Source organism: Trachurus japonicus, chromosome 1, assembly GCF_045865225.1.
Source record: "Trachurus japonicus isolate A0001 chromosome 1, Traja_1.0".
NCBI classification, from domain to species: Eukaryota; Metazoa; Chordata; class Actinopteri; order Carangiformes; family Carangidae; genus Trachurus; species Trachurus japonicus.
In genome coordinates, this window is record NC_140907.1 from 11,400,652 (window position 1) to 11,425,456 (window position 24,805).

General features: G+C 41.7%; 2 protein-coding genes across 5 annotated transcripts in view; both read left to right on the forward strand.

The window, feature by feature from the left end:
• Window positions 1-2,557: 2,557 nt before the first annotated feature.
• Window positions 2,558-3,856, forward strand: LOC146991417 (myeloid-associated differentiation marker homolog). The gene has a single exon (XM_085791326.1). The coding sequence runs from the start codon at window positions 2,817-2,819 to the stop codon at window positions 3,708-3,710; it is 894 nt and encodes a 297-aa protein (XP_085647452.1). The 5' UTR covers window positions 2,558-2,816; the 3' UTR covers window positions 3,711-3,856.
• Window positions 3,857-5,554: 1,698 nt separating this feature from the next.
• Window positions 5,555-24,805, forward strand: part of LOC146991418 (testis-expressed protein 2-like) — a 35,339-nt gene continuing 16,088 nt past the window's right edge. For 2 of the 4 annotated variants that reach the window (XM_085770815.1, XM_085770972.1), the window contains exons 1-2: window positions 5,555-5,630; window positions 23,133-24,696. In XM_085770815.1, the coding sequence (XP_085626941.1) occupies window positions 23,158-24,696 (1,539 nt within the window). In that variant the 5' untranslated portion in view covers window positions 5,555-5,630; window positions 23,133-23,157. The remainder of the gene's footprint in view (window positions 5,631-23,132; window positions 24,697-24,805) is intronic. The other 2 variants (XM_085770899.1, XM_085771049.1) reach the window with 1 other exon arrangement.

The following is a 24,805-nucleotide window of genomic DNA, read 5'->3' on the forward strand; positions in this document are numbered from 1 at the left end:
GCAAATCTTTACTCCTATTAACTTTGAATGCTCTTATTTTGAAATTTAGTTACCGGTAATCGAATGTGCAAATAGAGAAGCAATAGTAATAAGCTACAAATGGGGTTTCCTTCTACTCTTTACTTGTTGATAACTTGGAGATGTCCAACCTCTGCTGCCTTTCAGTGAGCACTACAGGCAGCTCACTCTGATGTTTACTTTACTCTGAAAGGCTGCAGTTCATATGTTTTACCACTGAAGGGTGCTAGGTTTCTGTAGAAACGGCTACAAATGTGACCTATTCATGTCACAATTGCATAAACGTTCATTCTAGAAAATCTGTTCTTATTTGTATATGTCAGTTCCTTGTGAATTTTAAATAACTGAGCAACAGATTGACAGTGTTTCTGTCTGTCAATTTGATGAAAAAGTTTAAAATTCAAACACAACTGAACAGTAGCGTATATAGCCAGAAATTGGCTGGTGGGTGGGCATGCATTAAAGTGGGTGGGCAGAAACTTTAGCCAGGAGATTGACAGCTTATAGTCTACATAATAACAGTAGGCTACCAGAGGGCTGAAACACATCTTGTAGGCTACATATGTGACCCGATCCATCAAAATGAGTCACAGTGACCCAAATTTCAAAGTTGAGATTTTGGTATCAATGGAAAGATTAGAAAATAAGCTTTAAAATGATACCCTAGTCAGAGTCATACATTTGATGGTTTTCGAGATGTGGCCATTTGAATTACGATCTCCTACTCTCTCATTCCGTTCTAAAACCTGAGAAAATAGCAGTTAAAGTTTTTGCCAGTGATGCTGGCATCTGTTCCTGTACCACGTGATTACAGGCAACCTATACGGTCCCTTGTTGTCATAGATGCAGCATTCAATGACCCTCGGAAAGCAGGGAATCTCACAATTCAGATGCTTTTTACAGCTCGTTTCTATCATAAACGGTTCAGAAGTTGTCATGTTTTGTTGACATTTTGTAAAACATGTGCAAAAGTGTACGTTCGGGTTAGCATCGATGCTACGTTCGGTTTAGCATCGATGCTACGCTCTGTTAGCGTCAATGCTACGCTCTGTTAGCGTCGATGCTACTCGGTTTAGCATCTGTTTCTGTACCCGTCCCTGCTCGCCATAGAGGCGACATTCAATGACCGTCGGAAAGCGGGGAATCCCGCGATTCAGATGCAGTTTACAGCTCGTCTCTATCATGAACGGTTCAGAAGATATTTCATGTTTTGCACCGAAGCAACACTCATTTTCAGAGGGTTTAAGTTGCAAGTCAACTTTAATCATCATTTACGTGCCTTTTCTCAATTATCTGGACTGTGAAACTTTGGGAGATTGTTTTTGAATGTCATTGCTTTGAAATTAGGGTAAAATTTTTTTTTTGATTTTCTATGGGTTTTCCATGTTATCAGCTGATTATCTAAAAATAGAACGTTGCGACTTCCGACTCATTTTGATGGAACGGGTCACATATAATAACTACAGTACAGTGCCAGGGGATCTACATCATTTTTTTCAAAACAGCCTGAACTTTAAGAATATGCATGCTGTGGTGGTGTCATATGAAAATTGATATGACCAAAAAACGGAAAATGAATGGCCGTTTAATATGCTGAATGAGGTCGGACCCCGGCGGCTGTTGGAGCACAGGTGCGTATTTGCACGCGGGTTATTTGGTCATACGATGTCCAATAACTGGTGTAAACTGTCTGGGTGGGCAGGGTTTTCGTGCCTATGCGACTGAACCTAACCATGGTGAACTGATTGAGTTATATCTTTCCTTTTTAAAAAAAACAGCATACAGATGAATAAAAACTCCACCACAGCCTTGAGTCTGTACTGGCAGGCTACTACTGTTTATCATCTTTTTTTGACAGTCTTCTCCTTCAGTCAAAACAGAAGTTTTTGAACTTGAGCTGTGTTACACGAGGGAATTGATGTATCCGTTGTCTATTTATAACACAGAGAGCAGGTGTGGTGATACAGAGGCAAAGTGATTGGCTGGGATCCTCAGAAGACTTTTTGTGCTTGTGTAAATACACAGAAGCATGTCTGTACCCTGTGAAAACATGCATGCATACAAATTAATTTAAACAATAAGAGCACAGACACAAATAACCTCTACTTTTTGTCTGTTCAAATATGAGATTTGAGCCCTTAGATAGCGGATCCACATCCGTTCACACCTCAAAGTAACACTTCCCTTCATTGCCTATACACACCGATCAGATATTATCAAAAAAAAACAACAACTGCAGCACACTGAGCTTAAAAACAATGTATGTGAATGTCGTGCTAACAGTGAGGTCAAGAGGTGACAGGAATGCAGCGCCAAAGTTATGCCTGCAGAGTCAGAAGGGCCTGTGCTTTCTGTAGTTTATTACCTCAGAAAAAAAGGAACAACATTTCATGAGAATCGAGAGTGGGAGGAAGATAGGTTTGTTTGCATTTGCTTTTTTATGTGGTAACTGCACCTACCTTCAGTGAGACTGAAAGCACTGCTGCTATTTCAAAAAGGAAGTAGGCGAGGCCTGTTTTGACAGCAGCAGTGCTCCAATATATGTACATATATGTATTAAGAGTCTCTATTTTGAAGTCACCTTGAATGTAAAAAGGATGAAGCACTGGTAGAAGGAAGTGTTTAAAGATTTATCTAAGGTGGCTGTTTCCATGGACTATTCTGGATTGTCTTTCAGAACTCAATATCAAGTGGATAAAGGGGATTGAAAAGCTTGAGGAACTGGGACTGAGGTATTATTTGATGCACGGATACCGTAACTCTTGGATACTGAATCGCTCAGATTTAACACTGTGACAATGCCTGTGATTGTACTGGAGGCCAAAGACTTCACCAGTCCACTTTTTGTCGTGCGAACATGGGAAGTCTTATCCAGTTGTACGACCTTCAGTCTTGTGGCTTCGCTGGACAAGGATCTAGTTTACGTCACATCATTCGGGATCTTCTGCATGTTCACCTGGTGCTTCTTCTTCACCCTCACTCTCCTCATCCACATTCTCAGCGTCATCCAGTTTCACAGCCTCATCCCAATATCCTGGAAGAACCTGACCATGACGGTGGCGGTATTGGGCGCGCTGATGTGTCTCAGCACCTCCGTGGTTTTCCCTTGGATAATCATGGATCACCAAAATTTGTCTCCACGGCCCGTGGCAGCCGCTGCGGTCTCCTGTCTCACCTTCCTGGCCTACACCTCAGAGTCCTACGTCCTTCGCACGCAGGCCCATGAACAAAGAGGCTACATGGGCAGCGTTCCTGGTCTCCTCAAGCTACTCCAACTGTGGGGAGGTTGTCAGATGATTCCCCTGGTTGTGGAAGTGGCCTGTGGATCATCTAATGGAGAGTGGAGTGGAGTACAATGTTGGCAGCTATGGGTTTCCAGCGTATCATACGGCGTCTGTGTCCTCATGTCTCTAATCACGCTGGTAGTGATATTAGGTGACTTTGCTGGGCGATGTTTCCTACCATTTGACCGATTCTTGGCCTGCTTCAGTCTGATTGGGGTCTTGCTCTACATGGTGGCCACCGTTATTTGTTTTACCAAGATTCTGCAGCTGAAACACCTGCAACATAAGTCAAAGAAGGTTTTTGAACTGGTTATCATGGAAACAGTTGTTGCCAGTATCACACTTTTAGCTTATACAGTGGACCTTGCGTTCTCCATTAAACTGTTGTGTGACAGGGGCCATGCATGAAATGATACACATTCAATGTCCTGCATGTGAGGTTTTGTATGTATATTTTTGAAGGGAATGTGTTCGGCAACTATTATAAGTCAAACTGAATGGATGTCTTTGCTGTTAATCATTGCTGTGTAATCCAACTCTTTCGACCCATACAAATCGTTATGCTTGAAAGCCATGACATGTAGGCTATGCAACTGATCACCATGATCGCACTGTATGACCATTTTACTCCGAAAGAATTGACATTTATAGACCCTTTCACTATGACTCACACACTCAACAACTATGTGACAGGTGACTCATTCGCACACAACATCCTTTATGGATATAATAATGTAGTGTGTGTGTGTGTGTGTGTGTGTGTGTGTGTGAACTTCATGGTGGCAGACAATTCAATAACAAACTGAGCATACAATTTGGAATATGATGTCTATATATAGCAAATTGCTATTATCTATGCAAACTTATAATAAACATATTTGTCTAATCACTGAAACATCATGACGATTTCGAGAAGAATGTTTTTTTTTTTAGATCACACACCGTAATGCTTTCAGATTTGATCAGAACAGTTGCCATGCTACAACACTAGATGGCAGCACATTAACAACACCATAGTAAATCAGAGAATTTGACTTATTGTGTCGAATAGTCTATTCTGAGTTTTCCAATTGCAGACAGGCATCGGGTGGTACCATGTTTGTGAGTAAAGTCTCTAATGAGATACATCACATCAGGCTTTAATGTAAAGTGTGACTGCATTTTCCATGGATCTAAACTAATTAACCTATTTAAACATAATGAGGTCAAACCAAGAACATTTGTTTTGGAGGCGCATTCCTTTCTCTGAAAAAAAAATGTTGAGCGCCTTTACATTTGAAGAGTTTAATTCACTTTTTGTAAAGGCCTAACCGTTGTTTCTTACATCGATAAGCCAAATAGCCTACTGCAACATTGTAATAACTTTGCATTTTTACACTGTTTACCTTCCCACATCTGCTCCAGACCTGCTCAGCAGCTCTGTCGAAAACATCCACCGCCAGCCCCTGGGCGCGCGGAGCGGGCCTGTTCTCCAGCTGCACTCGATTGCTCTGGCCTGGCCGCAGCACTCAGACGGTTTTTTTTTCTTTAAGGAACTGACTCTGGTTAGTCAGTTGTCAACAGGCTGAGTGGCACAAGGAGCGAAACTACTTGGTACGTGGAGCCGATAATATAAACGCTGCTGTACGTTACCGGGTGAGGGAAAGCGTTTGTGGAAGTTCGGTTTTGTTCGGTGTCGCCCGACAAAATGAAGTCTCCGTCACACGGTGAGCTATCGTTGACTTGTTTCCTACTGAAACTGTGTGCGAGTTTGGTGACATGACCTCGTCCAACACACTCTGAAAACAAGTGTGTAATTCAAATTTTAGCTAGAGATTTTTTCTGTTCAACCAGTCCATTTAAATAGACTAACACAACGCGGCATTTAAAAAAAAAGTGTCTGAGTTTAACGTTGTTAGCTTGTTATCTCCTACTCCCAACAATACAGGCTGATTTCACCAGTCCTTGTTGCTAATGAGCGAGATAAGTCTCTGTTTAGCCCGTGTTAACGTGTAAATTAGCCGATACAGCTGCTTAACGTTACAGCCACAGCCATATTTTAAACAGTGCTGGGAAAGCTCTTCGTTTTGTTCACCATACTGTATGATTAGGTCCCAGTCCTCAGCCTTTGTACACAACGACTATCAGTGTAGAAACAAATGCACTCAGTTTGTTCTGTTTGTCTCCGTGTTTGTACAAGAACATGTAATGATTTGGCATTTCTCTCTCTGTTGATGTGTTTCTCTCAGAAGCCCCCTGAGCATCATGGACACGTGAAACCTGACTCTCCAGCAGCAGGCAGATGTAGCCTAAGTCCCAGGCTGGATTGAATGGCACTGAGGATACAAGGTAAGCACTTTGCCAGTAAATCTGAACTCATTATTGATCCATTTCCTGAGCTACAGACGACCTTAGTGCAGCCAAAGTCCAGACAGAGAGAGAGAGAGTGGAGAGAGATGAGGAAGCTTAGCACAGGAGAACGATGGCTCAAGCAGAAAGCACGCAAACATCTGTGAGCAAAAAAAGGGAAACCTTTGCTTATTTCGTCTCGTGACACGCCTAATCTGAAGAATCACACACCAACAACAAGTAGGAGATGGGAAAATATCAAAAATAAGACCTCTGGTATCTGCAGATGCTTCAAACAGAAATTCTAATAGGCAGACGAACTGTCGGATGGCTGACTTTCAGAAACTCCACACACACACACCAGAGGACCTTGAGCGTGTGATGAGACTTGTTTTGTATTCAAAACATTTAGCAAATGCCCCCTCCCTCCCCCCTTCAAGACTTGGGTCCTCAAGTGAAGGCCCTGAGGTGTGTGGATGGTTAAAGTCAACAGCAGTAAGGCGTTTGACAGGTTTTTTTGCACACATTCACCTCAAGGTATCTTTTAAATGTTAAGCAACGTGCTGTGCATACTGACCCCCACCCATTTAACTAATTCAACACCTACAGTGGTCTCGCTTGAGCTTTTTTCTTTTCCAGTGTTTAGTTTTTCTTCACCTAGTATGTACACCCAATAATGACAGTAAGTAAAAACTGAATTTTAGAATTGGTTGGGGGTGTTTTTTGTTTGTTTGTAAAATGAATAACCAAAATATCGCATTGATAAATATAAAGAAACTGCTCTGACACCTGATGTTTAGCTCAGGTTCTTGTGATTCAGTGTTCCTGAGACCCACTGGGCCCAGAGCTCCAGAGACCATGAAGAGATGGAAGGAGGAAACTCTCAGTGAATGTTTGCACAAAAACATTCAAAGGACTCTCAGACTGTGACAAACACGGTTCTCCGGTCTGATCCGGTCTGATCAAGGCATTCAGCTCCAGTTCTACTGTACAGTAAGCATCACATTTGGATGAAACCAGACTTGAAGCTTAGAATTGGTCTTTCCTTCTCCACACAGGATTCCTGGAGCCTGAGTAGTTATTTCAATGTGATATTTCAGTTTTTCCTTTTTATAAATTTGCAACAACAAAAAAAATTCCGAAGCATCTGTTTACACTTTGTCATCATGAAGTTATTATCACTATTTCATTTTAGCATCAGGCTTTTCAGTGGAAGACATATTCATCATGATCCAAGAACACCAAATAAATTGGTCTGTAGAAATCATTGTGCATGCTGTGAGACATTGTTGCATATGAACATACCAGTAGTTAAAGCAGAAGTAAGCTGAATGTTTGTGTTAATATAAGTCTTAAATAGTTATATCTTCCGACGGCAATCACTTATATAGAGTGTTTGGTCTGAAACATGGGTCTGTCAGTCACTCTGCTTTGCTGTAAGCCGAGGAGAAAACTTTCCTTGTATCCTACAACCTTTATCCAATGAGGAGAGAGAACGGCATAAAGGGGCGGTCCTCTCTGTGTGTGCAGCCAAGGGATGCGCGTGAATGTGGTGACGTAGGGACGAGGGCGGGGACTGCTAACTCCATCGGCTGACAAGAAGTTAGGCAAAACCACCGGATCGCTTACTTCTGCTTTAATTTTTTAAATAGTCAAGAAAGGGTTGGAGTTAGTGGATGCATATAGGGGCCAAAGTATTTAGAGGAAGAAATAAAACAATACTGAGCTGGGAGAAAGTGGCATAAATTTCCCAGTGATATCTCATGCAGTTCTTTAACGTGTGTGTGGGAAAAAGTAGATAGTAGCAGTAAATAGTAGCAAATTTATTATTTATAATATTTATGATGTTGTGTGATGATTATAAAGTATGTAAATCTCAGGTTTACCTGATATCTGTCACAGATGAGGCACAGCAGTTTCCCACAGTGTGTACTCAGCTGTCATGTCAGAGAGGATGAGTGAGAGAGGAAGGTGTCTCTTTTTTCTGAGGAAAGAAAAGCAAGAAATAGGATTCTAACACCTGTGAGAGACGAGGGGGGGGGGGGAGGGGGTTTAGCAGCAGGTGTGGTGAAGAGAGATGTCACACTGCACCACAGCCGGCAGCGTGTCCAAATGATTTGGAAAGGATCAGGCTTTCATTCCCTGAAAGTCTGTTAAAAATAAATGTGCTTAGGCCTGTGCTGAATGTTTACTTTACCTTATTTTTCACTGTCACACACTAAGCCGTTTGAATGCAGGATGTTTTTTTTTCTAAGGCGGTAAAACAAGAAGTGTGAGAGTTTTTTATCGGTTCACCCGTGTTATTTTCCTTCAGCAGAGTGTGTCAGATTCATCTCTCAACATGAGACGAGGAACCTGTGCTGCTTATCATTCTCATTGTAGGAGTTGGCCGACACCCCTGTTGACTGTGCACCTGCTCATGGTTTTGACTAATTTTGTGGCTTCCAAGTTCTCACCGGGTTGAGCCTATTTTTACACAGCCCAAATTATTGTGCTTTCGTCAAGGCTCAGAGCAGCTGAGAGCAGATATTGTCATACATTTTAGTAAGTTAAAAAAGAAACATACCCCAATTGACTGCATTATATTTTCTAAAATTGGCCCCTAACAAAGCAGTACAATGCCTTTTCAGTCAGTTCATTCAGGCACACTGTTTGTATTGATTTTATAAAAGAAGACTTTAACATATTGCTCAAGAAGTGCACAGTATTTTTTGCATTGTCCTCAATTTTGCCCTATGACCTGCTCCTGCAGGAATAAGGAACTTTTGCTTTCTGTCATATGCTTATCTACAGTTATTTGGCTTTGGGCTCTTAAACATGTCACTGTTTCAAGATCATAACTCGAGGCTTGTTTGGATTGAAATCAATACGATTCAAGCCTCCTCTTCTAACATGAACCTGCTCTGGTTAATGTGGCTCTACGACCGAACCGCCCTCACTGCAGTTTTACCATCTTGGCTGTCTGATGGAGAGAATTCATCCTGTATTTATTTACATTTTTTTGCAGAACTGATGGAAAGGACAGATAGGTGAATGTTTTCAGTCTTTACAACAATGCAAAGGCATTAAGAACCAGCCTCTTGTCACATGAGCATGCGCTTATGGAGGCAACTTAGGTTTTATCAGAACAACATCCAGGGCTTTGTTGTTGGCCATGTAATCTTTTCAGAATTCCACATTGGGGTGTGTCTTTGTTGATTTGCTATAGAACTCGTTGTAGATCTCTATAGACAATAGAATAGTGGTACAGTAAGTAAAGTACTGGTAGTGGACAGAGGAGTGTGCAAAATCAAGATATCCACAGTGCATTTGTGCTAAATCTGTGTTGACATGACCGTTTTTCCTCATCACTCATAAGATCTGCCATTCAATGTTGAAGAATGCTGTTGTGTAACTGAGTATTTCCTTTCCTGATCCGTCCTCATTCATGTCTATTGTTACAGACAAGTGCAGCTCCCTCACCTGCCCGGCCAGTGAAATAATGACCATTATTGAGACATTGGGTGAATGTGTCTGCCTGCCAGCCAGCCAGCAGCAGCAGTTACAAGGCTTGTTTCAGGTGCTGCCTGCGTTGCGCCTTGACAGCACCATTCATCTCGCTGCCGTCATAATAATCACTTGTTACTAGAGGGATGAGGTGGGAGGTGAGAAGATGCATAAATATAGCCATGTCTATAAATATTACTTCAGAGTTTCTTGCTTGAAAGGGAGACTTTCACAGAGCTGCAGTGCGTTCAACAGAACAATTTTGTGGGAGAGCAAAATTGCTGGGAAAAAAAAAGATATCTGAGCATCAGTGCATTCATTTTCAGTTTTAAATTGAGCCCCGAGGAGTAGTGCAGCTGTCTTTTACAAGATTAAAGCCACTCCTTTCAAATTTCAAGCAGCCATTCACTGTGATCTGCAGATTAGTCTGGAACACAATGATATAACACAAACCATTCCAGTCTCCCATGAGCTGCTCTCACTCTTGATAACAATGTAGTCTTTTGTCATTACAGTTTGGCTGAGACATACTTTCCTCAATTCCTTTCACTGTTTCCTGCACCGATAACAATCCATGGCATGTACAATTGAAGTGATATGCCATCATGAATTCTGTCTGTTCTGTAATGCCTCAATCTGAGTTTTAGTTGAATCTTTTACGACCTTGTGGAGCAGCGTCTCATCAGTGTTGATGTCTTTGCTGGTGTCTCAGAGGCTTGCTGTTGTGGAACGGTGCTGAGCGGCATGAAAAATGTGACAGATAAGATAGACAGCTCCAGATGTGGAGATGTGGTGAAGGTCCTCAGAAAAGGGAAAATCCACAGTCGCTGCGGAAAAACTCCACCAGATTGCAATCATAATCATGGTGGTTTATGTGATTGTCTGTTTTTCATTCCGTGTTTGTGCAAATTAATGAAAATAGTATGTTGACATTTGGCTCGGGCTGTAAACTATTGAGGGGGGAAACAGAGGAGTGTTTGTGGAAACAAAGCAGGAAGTTGGTCTCCTGGGTTGACCAGATGTGGCGAGCTGGGCAGATGGCTTGGCTTCCTGTGCCATTGGCATGTTGTAATGTTAAAGTGATGTTTCCGTATTTTGGCAAATTCGCCCATTGCCATAATCCCTATAGTCTTAGGTGTAGGTTGGTTACCTTAAATGTTGGTGCAAGCTGTTTTTCGATCGGTGGGGCAGAGATACGAGCTGCTCAGCTAATGCTACGGAGGCATATGGTATTTCTGGCTTTCCCTCATCAAACTCATCAAATTCATTAGATTCACATGACGTCACTGTGTTTCTGCGCCGCCATATTTGTGTCCAAATCAGGGCAATCTGGGCACAGATCACAGCGTCACGTTACCAGAACAAGTGGAGTAGTAGGAGGAAATCAGTAAGAGACCGAAAATTGACGTTATTTGAAAGATGCCAGGATTATATTGTGCTGTTGACTGTGATAGCAGTCGCCAAAAAAACCCCGGACTGCAGTTTTATTCCATCCCAAAAGTTATAGGCGCAATAAATAGTTGACTGCAGGCAGTCTATCAGTGGCAACATGGGCTGTGACAAGTCTCTCAAAAAGAGGGGATTCACTTTTTTTTAATAACATGGATATATTGAATTCTGCATTTTGATTACTTTCTTATTAATTACTCACTAATTCTGCATTTAGGGTCTTTTATTTCTGTATAACAGACCGTTGCTAAGTAAAACGGGCCGTTGCTAGGGACGCTGCTCTGATCAGCGGAGCAGGGCAGAAGAACTATCAAGGATTTTTACCTTGTGTTTCATTTTTACCAGCTTCAGACTAATTGTGATGTTAGAAAAATGACTTGTAGCTTGTTAGAGGGAGAGTGGAGGCTCTCTGCCTCCCTCACCGCTGCTGGAAACCAAACCTGCGATCAGAGCGGACAGAGCGGACGGGCCAGCGCAGTGTCACAGCTGTGACCAGCTGTGTCTGTGCCACCGCGAGTCCGTGACACAAACGTGTCCCGTAACCGTAGTCTCTTATGACAGACAGGACGACATAAATGCGCACATCGTAACATTTACATGATAATTCATCAATCTACTGATTGATTATCAAAAGCTCGTTGAAAACAACTACACACGAGTCGACCTGGGGGAGGGTGAGGAGCAAACAGCAGAGAAGTGACCGGACTTCGGACTTTGATCAACATTACGTCTCAAATTAATTAATTCACTCATAAACTGTGTAATAAGTGGGATAATATAGAGTTAGTCTGTTGTTATGGAGATATAAACCCAGACAGGATGTATGAACCCCTGTCATTTTGTCAAGAAACTGTCATTTCCATCCTGCGGTTTGCATGCTGTCATATGAGGAGACCTGTCAAATCGGACACAAATATGGCGGCGGTCCCTTCGACGTGACGTCACTGCAACCCATGAATACACAATCCAACAACTCCAGACCACTCTCGTGGACAAGTTGTGACCTGCACATTCACCACACTATGAAATAATAATGTAACATTACGAGACAGAGTTGTTTTCAAGGCAAATGCGTAGCCGGAACTACATCCCAGACACAGCTGTAGTAGTTCCGAGTATTTGCTTCGAGTGTCGTAATGTTACATAATTGTCCGTTATTACTGTATTTCATAGCGTGGTGAATGTGCAGGTCACAACTTGTCCACAAGAGCGTTTTGGAGTTGTTGGATTGTGTATTTGATGAGTTTGATGGAGGAAACATGGAAATACCATATGCCTCCATAGCGCTAGCTGAGCAGCTTGTATCTCTGCCCCGCTGATCGAAAAACAGCTTGCACCGACAATAAAGGTAACAAACCTACCCCTAAGACTAGGGCTGGGACGATATGCTTTTCTCCCGATTCGATTCTTCTACGATTTTTTGGATGGCGATTCGATTTAAATTGCGATTCTACGATACTGCAGATTTTCTTGATTTTTAGTTTGCATTTTTAACATTTATCTGCAATTCTGCACACAAATACTGTAGGAGCCTATAAATTAACATACTCCATTATAAAGTGAACTTAAACCTGGACTCTCTGTATGTAAAAAAAAGGCTAACAAATGCACATTGCACAATATTTAAAAAAATTTAAAAATAAAAATAAAAAATTGATTTTTGAAAAAAAAAAAAATCGATTTAAAAATCGTCAAAAAAGATATCGCGATATTTATGTGAATCGATTTTTTCTCCCACCCCTACCTAAGACTGTAGGGATTATGGCAATAGGCGAATTTGCAAAAATGTTGAAATATCCCTTTAAGGCTTTGTGACTTGTCTTTGGAAACACATGTTGGTACCTGTCAGGGTTTTTAGGCTTCTGATAATGTAAACATGTATCATGTGACCTACTCCATCAGTATAAACCATAACCAAACCAAGCACTAGGTCAAGGCTTATGAAACGAGCTGTGGTTTGTGCCGAGTGGTTGTCTGCTAAACACAATTACATGAATGACCTCCTGCCCTCAATAAAAACTCTGATCTTTACTCTCCTTTGTTTCTCTAACTAGCGCCTTGTTTTTAACAAGAACTGCACATGTGACCAGCCTCTACACGGATGCTGAAAACGGTAACTCAGGAGAGGCTAATGGTTAACTTTGAACTTGGTAATTAGATAATTATACACCTACAAAAGAGGCTTAAATGCCTGCTTTTAAAATTGGTTTAAGTGTAGTTAAATGTTCCCTTGGGTAGGGAAGATCAAAACATGTCTCCTGTGACAGCCGGCGTTGAACCTTAGTCAGTCTCTGTAACTGGAGCAGAGGTCTGATTTATGTCACAGTTTTGTCACCACTGTCTGCAGCCAAGTAGTTCATTCAAAAATAATGCAGCTTGTTGATGAGGTGAAGCAACTTAAGTGAGGAGTGCATTATTTAACACAGACAACTTCTGGGTCAGTGAACTGGCGTGGCGGGAGATGGGCTGAACTTTACAGAGTTATCAGCTGCGACACAAGGACCTCTTTATGTTCTTCCAGTCTGTTTGGGTCGATGTGGTTGTAGAAAGCCAGTGTCACTGCGCCATGACCGCCAACTGTTACACTCTCTTTTCTGTCTTAATCTGTTTAATACAAGTTTCTTTTTTTCCCCCTTCCTACTCTCAGTGGGCTCTGTCACATGCTTGCCACACGCCAACGCAGTCTCAGCTGTTGTGATCCACAACTGCTGAGCCAATAGAGGCAATTATTGAGTAATCCAGTCATCCTGATGGCCGTTTGACTACAAAGATTAGCTGGATATTCTCTGAGATGGAAGTGGTGCATTAATTTATGAGAAAAAACACACACACATCTACAACAATTATAATGTTTACAAGAAAAGTCACAAAATCGGGATTTCTTTTTTTTTTACTTTTACAATTACACAATGCAGTTGTCATCTTCCCTACAGTCGTTTATTAAAAATCTGGTTTTATCTTATATCATTTACATTTGTCCTGTTGAATTCACTTTTAGTTGCTTGGAACCTAATCCTATGTGTCTACAAGAGTTAGGATACTCAGTCAAATGTATTTATGAGCAGCGTTTTGCTCACTAATTATATTTCAAAGGTTCGGTGATAATGTGTTCACACAGACCAATCTTTTGGACAGTATTCCTGACTGTCACACAGCATTGTCTCTTCACATCCCCATCTTGGGAGAGAGTTGATTGTCTTTTGTTGTCATTGTGTCATTCTCTTTTCCTCATCCATTGTCTCAGCGTGAGCCAGCAGATGTCCTCTGACAAAGCATTGTCGGACAGAACCTTGTATTTCTAAGGGACTTTTATGGGCATTTTGTGTTTGCAAATTATTCGCTACACATCAGCTGACTAATTTCAATGAGCCTGAGTATTCTGATATTCATTCCCCACCTTTGCATTGATCACATTTCAATTCAATAGATAGATCCTTTATTGTCCCATAGGGAGATTTGTTCGCAGTCTGTCATAACATATAAACACACACCCTTAAACAAACAGTATACATTATCATACACATAAGGAAGGGGACTGAATGTACACAAGGTTACAAGGTTAAAGGGATATTTTAACATATTTGGCAATTTCACCTATTCCTATATCCCTATAGTCTTAGGAGTAGGTTCATTACCTTTAATTGTCGGTGCAAGCTGTTTTTAGATCGGTGGGGCAGAGACATGAGCTGCTCAGCTAACATAACAGGAGCGCACGGTATTTCCACGTTTCCCTCATGTTTGTTTTTGTTGGTGGTGGACAGCATGTTGCAAAAGCAGGATGGGTTGAATGATGCTAGTGTACAGTAATGACAGGAGGTGGGGCACATGGAGTCTTTGCTGAGACCTTTTAATAATGTGTTGAGTCTGAGGTATTTGACCTGGCTGACCTGTTGAAGGGAACTGGTTCAATTTAACGGAAAAGAAGCAGCAGCAGAAGAACTGTGAGGTTGTGTCAGTGATGAGGAGAGAGACCTGAGCCAAGGACAACACCACACCGGCCTGTGTTTTTAACTCCGACTGTGGAAAATAAAGGTGGTAACTGTTGGTTGGTGCCTTTCACTATGTCGTTGGTCCTGTTTCGGCAGCACGGTGCCGCTCTGTTTAGCGGAGGCAGTCGATACCATTAATGATCTCACTGCCCAACATTTCAGTCCCTGCCTGTCTCACCAGTTTGTCAGCATTCTTGAGAACAGTTTCAGTTCTGTTGAGCAGCCGCCGTTGTTGTTGTTGTTGTGGTTCGCCCAACAATCTGAAATCTGAAAGGATAATGTGAAATGCATTAATCAGTTCACCACCGCCTCTCTGACACACACACACACACACTCTCTCACACACCTGCTTTCAGATAATCCAGTCAGCCACATTACACGCTGCCATACTGCTTCTCTTACTCATCTAGTCCACATGTTTCTATTATATGGCCTGACAGACAGACACAGCGTGGATGTATAAGTAGGTAGGGATGTCACGATTATAGATTTTCTTGGTACGATTATTGTCAGAGAAATAATCATGATTATCGAGATTATTAGGATTATTATATTAAATCATTTTACAACACTATGTGTAAAATCAAATATAGTCACATTACAAATTGTATAAACCAAATAATTAAAGTATCTATTAAAGCAGAAGTAAGCGATCCGGTCGTTTTCGCTAATGCTGCGTTCCAGGCAGGCTTTTGAAACCGTAAATTACAGCTTCAAGTCACGACTTACGACTTTGTAGCGTTCCAGGCAACCCACTCGTGTTTTTCCGACCTGTTTTACCTGTGAAAGTCACTATAACGGCCACTCGTAACTTCCAACCCGTGAACGCGCACCAGATCGAACTGGTACGACTTCACAGGTCGGAAAATCACGAGTTACGAGTTGCCCTGAACGCACCATAACGTCTTGTCAGCCGATGGAGTTAGCAGCCCCCGCCCTCGTCATGGATCTATTGGTCCTCGTCCCTACGTCACCACATTCAGGCGCATCCCTTGGCTGCACACACAGAGAGGACCGCCCCTTCATGCCGTTCTCTCTCCTCATTGGATAAAAATTGTAGGATACAAGAAAAGTTTTCTCCTCAGCTCAGAGCAGAGTGACTGAGAGACACGTGTTTCGGTCCAAACACTCCATGTAGTGATTGCTGTCGGAAGATATAACTATTTAAGACTTATATTAACACAAAAATATCGCTTACTTCTGCTTTAATATAGGACCAATTATTGATCCTTCAGAGGAAATGTTTGAAGTTTTTTAATTCTTCTTGAAGTTTTTTAATATTGTTTTTCTTTTCTTACAAATGATGCATTAACATTTAAATTCCCACCAGTTCAGTACAAACACATGTTGTGTAACTTTGTTTTCGGTTTGGTTCCGGTTCCGACATCATCTTTTTTTTAGGAACCTTTACGATTGAATAATTGTGGCGTTTAATACCACGATTAAAACAAGTAACTGTGACATCCCTACTCGACAGCATTTGCATTAAGTACACGAGGAGCGTTGAGTGTTATCATCACGAGAGAAAGCTCAAATAGGATGTCCTCAGGGAATGTGGTCAACATTTCTCCCACCTCAACATTTACTTTTTTAAAAACAACCCTGACAGTGCGGGGGTAGTCTCTGTGAAGCTGTAAATGATCTTTGCCTGTGGGGTTTTTAACTGTCTGCTTCTTCAGCTGCTGTGTTGGCTGAGGCATTAATGCCAGAGCTAGGCTGTTTGACAGTTTGCAGGTCATTAGGCTTATTGTCGGTGTAAACACACAGGGAGAGCCATTACTGCTGCAAATAAACAGCAAGTGGGACTTCTTCTGGTCCCTTCCGAGGTAACCTGGTCTCCGTATTGTGCTCTGGGATTGATTAGGTCTTTCATGGGGGAATGTATAAGGCATTTTTCTTTTTTTCTTTCTTTCTTTACAGCCCATTCTGCTTGTAGTTTAATATCTGTCCATTTGCAAGTGTTTCTCAACACCACTGATCATCTGAAACAGTGGTGTATGACATTTGAGATGCCCTGAGGGCGCTGGCATGTGGTGGGTTTTTGGCAGGAAGCAGTACTAGGCAGGATGACTTGCAAAAATATCCATGGAGTGCTGTTGTTCACTGGCAGCTTTAGCAAATTAACAATTATCAAGTGTAATTATTCATAGAATTATTACAGGGAATTAGGAGCAGTGAGCCAGAAGTGAAGAAGGGTTGAATCTGAGCACAGGCTTCAGCCGTATCCACAAATAATCACAAACAACTGCTTAGAGTTTATTAACAATAGTGACATTAATCAAGGATCAATATCGCCCTTGATTTGCTTCGATATCCAACTTCAGCTACGCCAAGAAAAGTAAGTCACCATACCACCAAAAGTTAGTTCAGTTCATCTTTATTTCAAACATGTGACAATAATAATAAATAAATAATAAAATAAAATAAAAATAAAAAAAAAGGTGGTCATTTAATCACAAACAAACATAAAAGGACCATGGGAAGAAAGCAATAGGTGTATACTGTGTTACATGTTCAAAAGGAGTGGGAAAATAAGTGAGAGAAGCATGCAAAGGAAATTTTAATTGTGGTGGAGAGAATTTGACCACACAGCAGGCCTGATCCACACTGGGACAAAAACAAGAAGCAGGATGCGGTAAATAGACAGCGGTATTTCACAACAGTCACAGGACACAGCACTCCGACACTCACAACATAAGCAAATGAAGTCACAAACTGTAAAGCGTACAGTACACACTATTGATAACCATGTCTCTGCCCAGACACAGCCCTGTAGCTTCAGCTGCCTCAGAGAGCGCTCACTGTTTATCTGTTATGATGTGGCTTCAGCTGGGACCTTTACTTGGCTCGACAGAGGAAAAAGTCTTATCTATCTTCTCAGTGAAAAACTCTCTCATCCTTTCACCAGCTGATGCTGCATAACCACCTCATTCAGATCTGGAAACTTCAGTCAGTGAATACAAATAGTTAACTCGACAGCTGAGTTTAAGACTACCAGTATCTCACCCCATGTTTCAGAGTAACTAGCACAAGTTCTTAGAATATTGTCAAAAAAACAAAACATGGATGCATGGGAACTTTAATTCAACTTTTTCCAAGAAATGGGAACGATGTCACCATAGATGAAATGAATGAAGCTGTGAGCTTTTTTTTTCTTTTGTTTTTCTTCTAATCCATGTTTGTTTGCACTTTGATAGAATAATAGATTTAGCTGCTGTAAGTTCCTGTTTTGGAGTTCAGAAGTCAGGTTTGGTTTCTGTGTAGGAGGTCAGTTTTGATACAGTACGTGAATAAATGTATTCAGTGACCTTATTTTGTCACAGTAGCTATTCAGAGTTAAAAAGATTAGTAAAATGTTTGATATTTATGTGTGTTATATGTGTTTTGAGTCCACATAGACAGGGCAGAACACTCTGTCATCTATGAGGCCAAATGACTAGCAGCACACACTTTTTGAACAGTTTTTCCTTGAAAGTCTTTGAGGAGTTGCATTTGACTGCAAACACAGAAAGTGATGGAAGGTTTTATTTGAGGACTTAAAGTGAGAGCTTGAGTCAGAGGTTTGACTCCGTCCCACACTCTCACATCCTCCTGGTCTGGTGGGAATGCTTTTTGGGTGCAGGCCTCACAAATTCTCTTCCTCATTAATGTGTTACAAGGAGGAGGTGAAGTGTCACGACGGCACATGACTTAGAACGAGGGAGTTTCTTTCCTCCCTAACGCTCACACCCGTGGTTCCAGACTGGCTGACACAGTGTGATTTGGAGCATGAGGTCATGGACGAAGTGGTGCCGCTGTGGGACGATGAGTAATGCTATTTGGAGAAACAAGGTTATTTAAGGAACATACAGTTTCTCTAATGGCGTGATCATAATCATTCCAAGAAAAGGCGAGATAATAGAAGAATTTCACTTGTATGCATGTCCAGTGTTACATCAGCCTATGATAGTTTACATGGCTTTTCTTTTGCTAGACTCACTTTCACTCATCTGGATGGATTCAGCTATAATATAGCAATATATTTCCCAGTCTAAATAAACGTAATAATAATAATATAGCTGCCATATTATTATTATTACCTTTATTTAGACTGGGAAATATTAAGGTAGCAACCTCATTTACAATAGCTGTTGCTCTGTTCACAAATAAGACTTCTCATTGTTATGCACACACAGTTGTAGGGCCCTATAAAATCATAGTAAAAGTTAACAATAAAAAGTTTAGTTTTTTCCCAAATTCCATTTTTTACATTTTCATTTCCATTTTAATTTTTGGGAATTCCGTTTTTTACCTTTTACTCTTATTTGGTGATATGAGGGAGCATGTGAAACAACACGGGGGGCGGGGGGTTGTGCCACTCAGATTTGCTTCCCTCTAGTCTGCTCAAATTCCGCGATATTCCACATTAAAAATAGATTCTGCTTTAATTGGCCAATTCTGCGTTTCCATCCACGATTCCGTGGTCGCGGAAATTATAAGGCCCTACATCATGTGTAATGCATCCCTTTAAGAATTCATATAGGCATGTCAAGGTGTGTAGGTCTGAAATATTTTAAATAAAGTGTACTATTGTGCACACAGATGACACTACTGTCCTCTTCTTTTTCTGCAGATTTGCACCTTGATTTTTTCCCCCCATACACATTATTTATTCTTATTTGAAACACAATGATATTTATTCCTTGTGAGACATCGTGTGTCAAAATAAAATTTCAAAAGAGATAAAATAGTCCTCCAGTTCCTTTGAACAGCCAGCATATGTATATCTACTCTGTTGACTTAACATGTGTAAAAGCATGGACTGTCTTGTCATTACTAATGTGTGTGCTGCCTGATACAACCAAACAGACCTGTGAACACTTCCTTGATGAGTGAAAAACATGAGAGCTAATTAGGCTGTGATTAGCTGCGTTAGCGTCAACAGAAGTGTATCATTCAGCACCGTCCTGGATGTGTGTTGAAGGGCTCAGGGACACAAGAGACAAACAGCAAACCTCATTGTTAGTGTGTTCATATACAGGCAAATGCAATAAGCAGCTAGACATGCATGCCCAGTCTTTTGCACTGTTTGTTTGTTCCATTTCCATAGTGTTTAACTGGGAAACAGAATCAGCTTTCAGACCATACACCCACAACACACGCACACATAGTTCCTCACCGTATCACTAATCCTAATGTGCTGTTGGTAAATACTGCTGGGTCCTGTGAGTTATGTATGTTAAAATGAAATCCGTGTCCAACTGGCGATCCATTAGAATGGCCTCATTGTGCCGGCGCTGAGCAGAGGCTGAATAGCTGGGGACAGAGGTGGCTGGCAGGCTGCCTGCCTGGCTGGGGCTTGCGCACTTGTGACCCATGTGACAATTAGTGGCCACGTTGAATCTGTGTACGAGCGAGCCAGCATGACCTCACGCTACCTTTGTTGCCCAGACAAGGCACGAGGACGCCAGTGTCAATGTCATCAAGACATTACCAGAATTCTATTTCCAGTAAATAAATCCATAAATTCACCCTGAAAATGTTTCAGGACATTAAACACACACAAAACACTAATTGTGAGTGCGTGTGTTAGGAAGTTTGTAGCAAAGGAAACATTCAGCTTAAGAATGAATTCCTTTCCATAAAAAGCGCATCATTTTGCAGCTAAGTTCATAGCGTTGATATTGTGAGATCTGTGAATCCACCGCCGTTTCTTTTCATTTGACAAAGTTGTGTTGCAACTGTGCTGATCTTTTTTTGCTGCACTTTAAATTGATAGTTTAACATTTTGGCAAATTGGCCCATTGCCATAATCCCTATAGTTTTAGGAGTAGGATTGTTACCTTTAATTGTCAGTGCAAGCTATTTTTAGAATGGCAGAGCAGAGTCACGAGCTGCTCAGAGCTACGCTACGGAGGCTAATGGGATTTCTTGGTTTCCCTCATCAAACTCATCAAATATACAGTCCAACAACTCCTGCACATTCACCACGCTATGAGATAATAACAGAATGTTATGAGACAGAGTTGTTTTAGAGGTAAATTCATGCAAAACAGCTGATGTGCGTTTCCATTGGGGGCAGTTTTTCAGCAAGCAGTCTCTGCATTTGCCTCTAAAACAACTCTGTCTCATAACGTTCTGTTATTATCTCATAGTGTGGTGAATGTGCAGGTCACAACTTGTCCACAGAGTGTTTTGGAGTAGTTGGATTGTGTATTTGATGAGTTTGATGAGGGAAACCAAGAAATTCCATGAGCCTCCATAGCGTAGCTCTGAGCAGCTCACTGCTCTGCTCCGCCGTTCTAAAAATATCTTGCACGGACAATTAAAGGTAACGAACCTACTCCCAAAACTAAAGGGATTATGGCAGTAGGCGAATTTGCCAAAATGTTTAACTATCCCTTTAACCTTGTAACCTTGTGTACATCCGGCCCGCTCCTTATGTGTGTGATGGTGTACTGTTTGGTTAGTTAGTTAGTTAGTTAGTTAGTTAAGGGGCAGCCAGGTGAATGTTTTCTGTGTTGTCTGGTGGTGTTTGTGCAGTGTGTGTTTATATGTTATGACAAAATGCAAATAAATTTCCCTATGGGACAATAAAGGCTATCTATTTATTTAATTCAAATGTGATCAATGCAAAAGTGGAACAGTTTGCCAAAATGTCGAACTATCCCTTTAAGGGTGTTTATAGCAGGCCAGTCAAATGTGTTGGGGCAAGATACTGAACCCCACCTTGTATTGCTCCTGATGATCCGCCAGTTCATTGGTGTGTGAGTGAACGGGTCACTGAGGCTGACTGACACGGCCTGAACAAGGGCAAGTCTGGTCTGGTTTTTTACCTAGTGTGAAAACTATCATAAGGCTCTAGAGCTGTCAACAAATCATTATTCACAAGCTTGCGAAACTGTCACAGCTATCTCTTGGTTTTCTCTCTGCTCAAATTTCAAAGCTTAATCAGGACTATGAATGTTCTGTGTTGCATCTGTTTTTCTACACACCAGACTATTTGCCTTTATTGATGTTTCCATCATCGTTTCTCCCACACAGACACACCTGATCTTGCTGTCAGCTGATCATACAGAGTACATCAGGCATCTTATTGTGGCACCCAACACTCTGCATTAGGATACCACATTACCTCATCACAGCCTAAAGTCATTATCTGGACTTTGGCTGGAGTCTGTTGTCTCATACGCCCTTGATGCCTCTATTGCAATAAAGGTTTGAATACGGGATGTAAAGTGCAATTAAGTGGTAAATGTCTCTCAAGACCGTGGGAATGTTGTGCAGGTGTTTAGAACAAGGCTCACAGTCACAAGTAAAGTGTCTTTTATGAACTTATAAAGTTCACAATCTAATTTGCAAGAGCTAGAGTTTCCATCTCCCTGTGTAAATTCCCGTTTTCCCAAAGCAGCTGCATATTTCATTGATCTGGTTAGTGTTGGTTCTTGTTGGAGCTTTTATGTCTCTGTCTGTGCATGCTCCACATCAGCTTCTTCTTAAATACACAATGTTGAAAGTTTGTAATACAAGGTACTTGGTCTGCCAGTCAGGAGGATCAGTAGGATTTGCTGGTGCAGTGACGAGGATATGTTCCCTTGCTGGCTTCCCACTAGGGAATACACCTGCCACCTGTGTGTGCGTGGCCTTTTGAACTCTTCATAGTGGATTTGGAGGTGGTGGGTTTGATTCTGTGAGCCCTGTACTGTAGCTAAATCATGTTGTTGTCAGCAGCTTAACAGTATGAGTAGCAGACGGTAATGATTTGATGGTTTATCACATGACAGTCATTTGATTAGATGACTGTTAACTTTCTAGCCTAACTAGATTTTTAGCTGAAAACATTTTGAAAACTAGATTTTTTTCATTACTCTTACTATGAACTATTATTATCTTTTTAAACTCGGCTTTCAATAGCATGGACTAGGCCAGGACCGGTATGAGATTCTGACCATATGATAACCTAAAGCAAAAAATGCCACGTTTTCCCGCTATTGCGATTACAGCTCTAAAATGTGTTGTTTTGAAATGTCTGGGTCAAGTTAAAATAAATAATAAAATAAATAATTGAATTCTTCTTAATAAAATCAAAATAAATACAGTCCTTCAAGAGATTACCTTTTCATACTGTGGTATACCTTGAACCAGAGACGTTCTTGAACCCTGTAACCAGCCCATGTATGTAAAGTTAATTTCTTTTGTTCATAATTAAAAATTACTGTTTATTTTCTACCCTCTCATTTGAATGTATCATATTTAGCCTATAATGTGTAAAATAAACTACAACAACCTCTAATATTTTCAAGTCACACATAAAAAACATAAGGCTTCAGAGTTTTAAGAGTCTAATGTCTATGTTGCTCTCAGCGTCTGTAAGAAAAATGAGGAAAAAAGCAGAAGAAAATTTCCATTATCACATCTGTTGTGTATCACATTTACTTGCTTATTTCATATAAAGGGGACCAAATTTTAACATACAGTGAATTTTTTTCATTTATTCAAAAGAGCTGCCAACAATTTTACTCCATATTGACCTATTTCTCAACAATCTAATCATTTCAGCACCAATTTTATGTTGTCATTCTCTTCTCCATCTTTGCAGACTGAGACTGAGTGGGAGTACTGCAATGACCAGCCGGCATCCCAGCCATGCAGAGAGCACTCCATCCACAGACAAACAACCACCTTCCGTGGCCCCCAAGCTCCAAGTGCAGCGATCGTTGTCAAAGGAGACCATCACCATCCACTTCTCAGCTTTTGGGAAGGAGGAAGAGGAGGAGGAGGAGGAGATGTACACTACACCTGTCTCCACTACCTCAGCGGCTCAGGAAGACTCAAATATTGTGACAGGCTTGGAAGCGGGCGAGGAGATGTTTGAAGCGGCGCCAGTGGACTCAGCAGCTGAGGCTGCTGTCATTCCTGAACCATCCAGACTTTCCCCCGTATCTCGACAACACACTAACAGCTTACTCGCACAAGCTCTGTCACCGCGTGCTGCCGAGCAAAAAGGCTCAACTTCCACCTCCTCTCCCACAAAATCTTTGAGCTTTCCCTCCAGCGACAAGCCTTTTCTAAGTCTGGTGAAGTCTCTCTCCTCTGAAGGCGAGTCCCGTGACGGAGTCTCTTCTTTTCCTGTCCCATCGGTAAGGCACAGGCATCTCATGAAGAATCTCGTCAAATCCTTATCTTCAGACACATCTCAGGATTCATCCTCCTCATCCTCCTCCACACCCTACCGTCTTCCGGAGTCCCGCCTTAACCTGCAGCTCTTCAAGCAGTTCACACAGGCCCGGTTGCCATCCGCCACTACATCATCGGCTGGTGACTCTAAAACTGCCCCTTCCTCTCCGTTAGTCTCGCCAGATAACCGCAGCTTCTTCAAAGTCTCGGATGTGGAGGCGCGGATCGAGGACACCAGGCGTCGTCTGTCTGAAGCGATCGCTGAACCGCTTCAGCTACTGAGTAAGATGATAGATGAAAAGGGCGGCGGCAGCATTTACCGACCGAAGGCCCTCTCCGTCAGTGCCTCAGAACTCTCCAACATCACTTCCATCAACGGTCACCTGGAGAGCAACAACAACTACTGCATCAAGGAGGAAGAAGGAGGCGACTGGGAGGCCGAGAGTCTCAACAGTTCGGCCTCTGGTCGAACTGAGTCACCGGTTTCCTTCTCCGTTGACACGAAAAGTCACAACAGATCATCTTCACTTTCCATGTCGCTGGACAAGTGCTCTATGTCTGCTCTGGCCAAACAGGAGGATGAGGATTTCTGCATCCTCTACAGTGATGACTTTGAAACTTGTACTGACACAGAAGCTGGTGTTGATAGAACTGATGATACAGGAAGCACTAGTCAAACTAAAGTACCACTAAGTGCTAGTACAGAACCATGCAGCGAAGATGAATCTGAAAGTATGAAACCCGTATCTAGTGTTCCACACTACACTCTCATCATCCTCACCTGTATGGTCTATGGATATTTTGTATTACCTCTGCCCAATTACATTGGAGGAATGCTGCTTGGGATCGGCCTTGGATTCCTTTTAGCCATCGGTGTTGTGTGGCTTACAGGACCAAAACCCTCTGGTTGGTCGAAACATTCCAGATACAACAGGAAGCTGTGGAGTCGGACCAAGTTGGACATTAAGGAACCAGATATCTATAAGGTCAGTGACCCTTTCAGATCCTAACCCTTGGATTTATCCTGTCATTCGTCATTAGTACTTGTCTGTTTGGTTGATTACTTCTAACTTCCAAAGATTTCGTGAGATGATT

Bases quoted from the DNA above. Each gene is read 5' to 3' on its own strand.
- LOC146991417 (XM_085791326.1), top strand. From the start codon at position 2,817: ATGCCTGTGATTGTACTGGAGGCCAAAGACTTCACCAGTCCACTTTTT.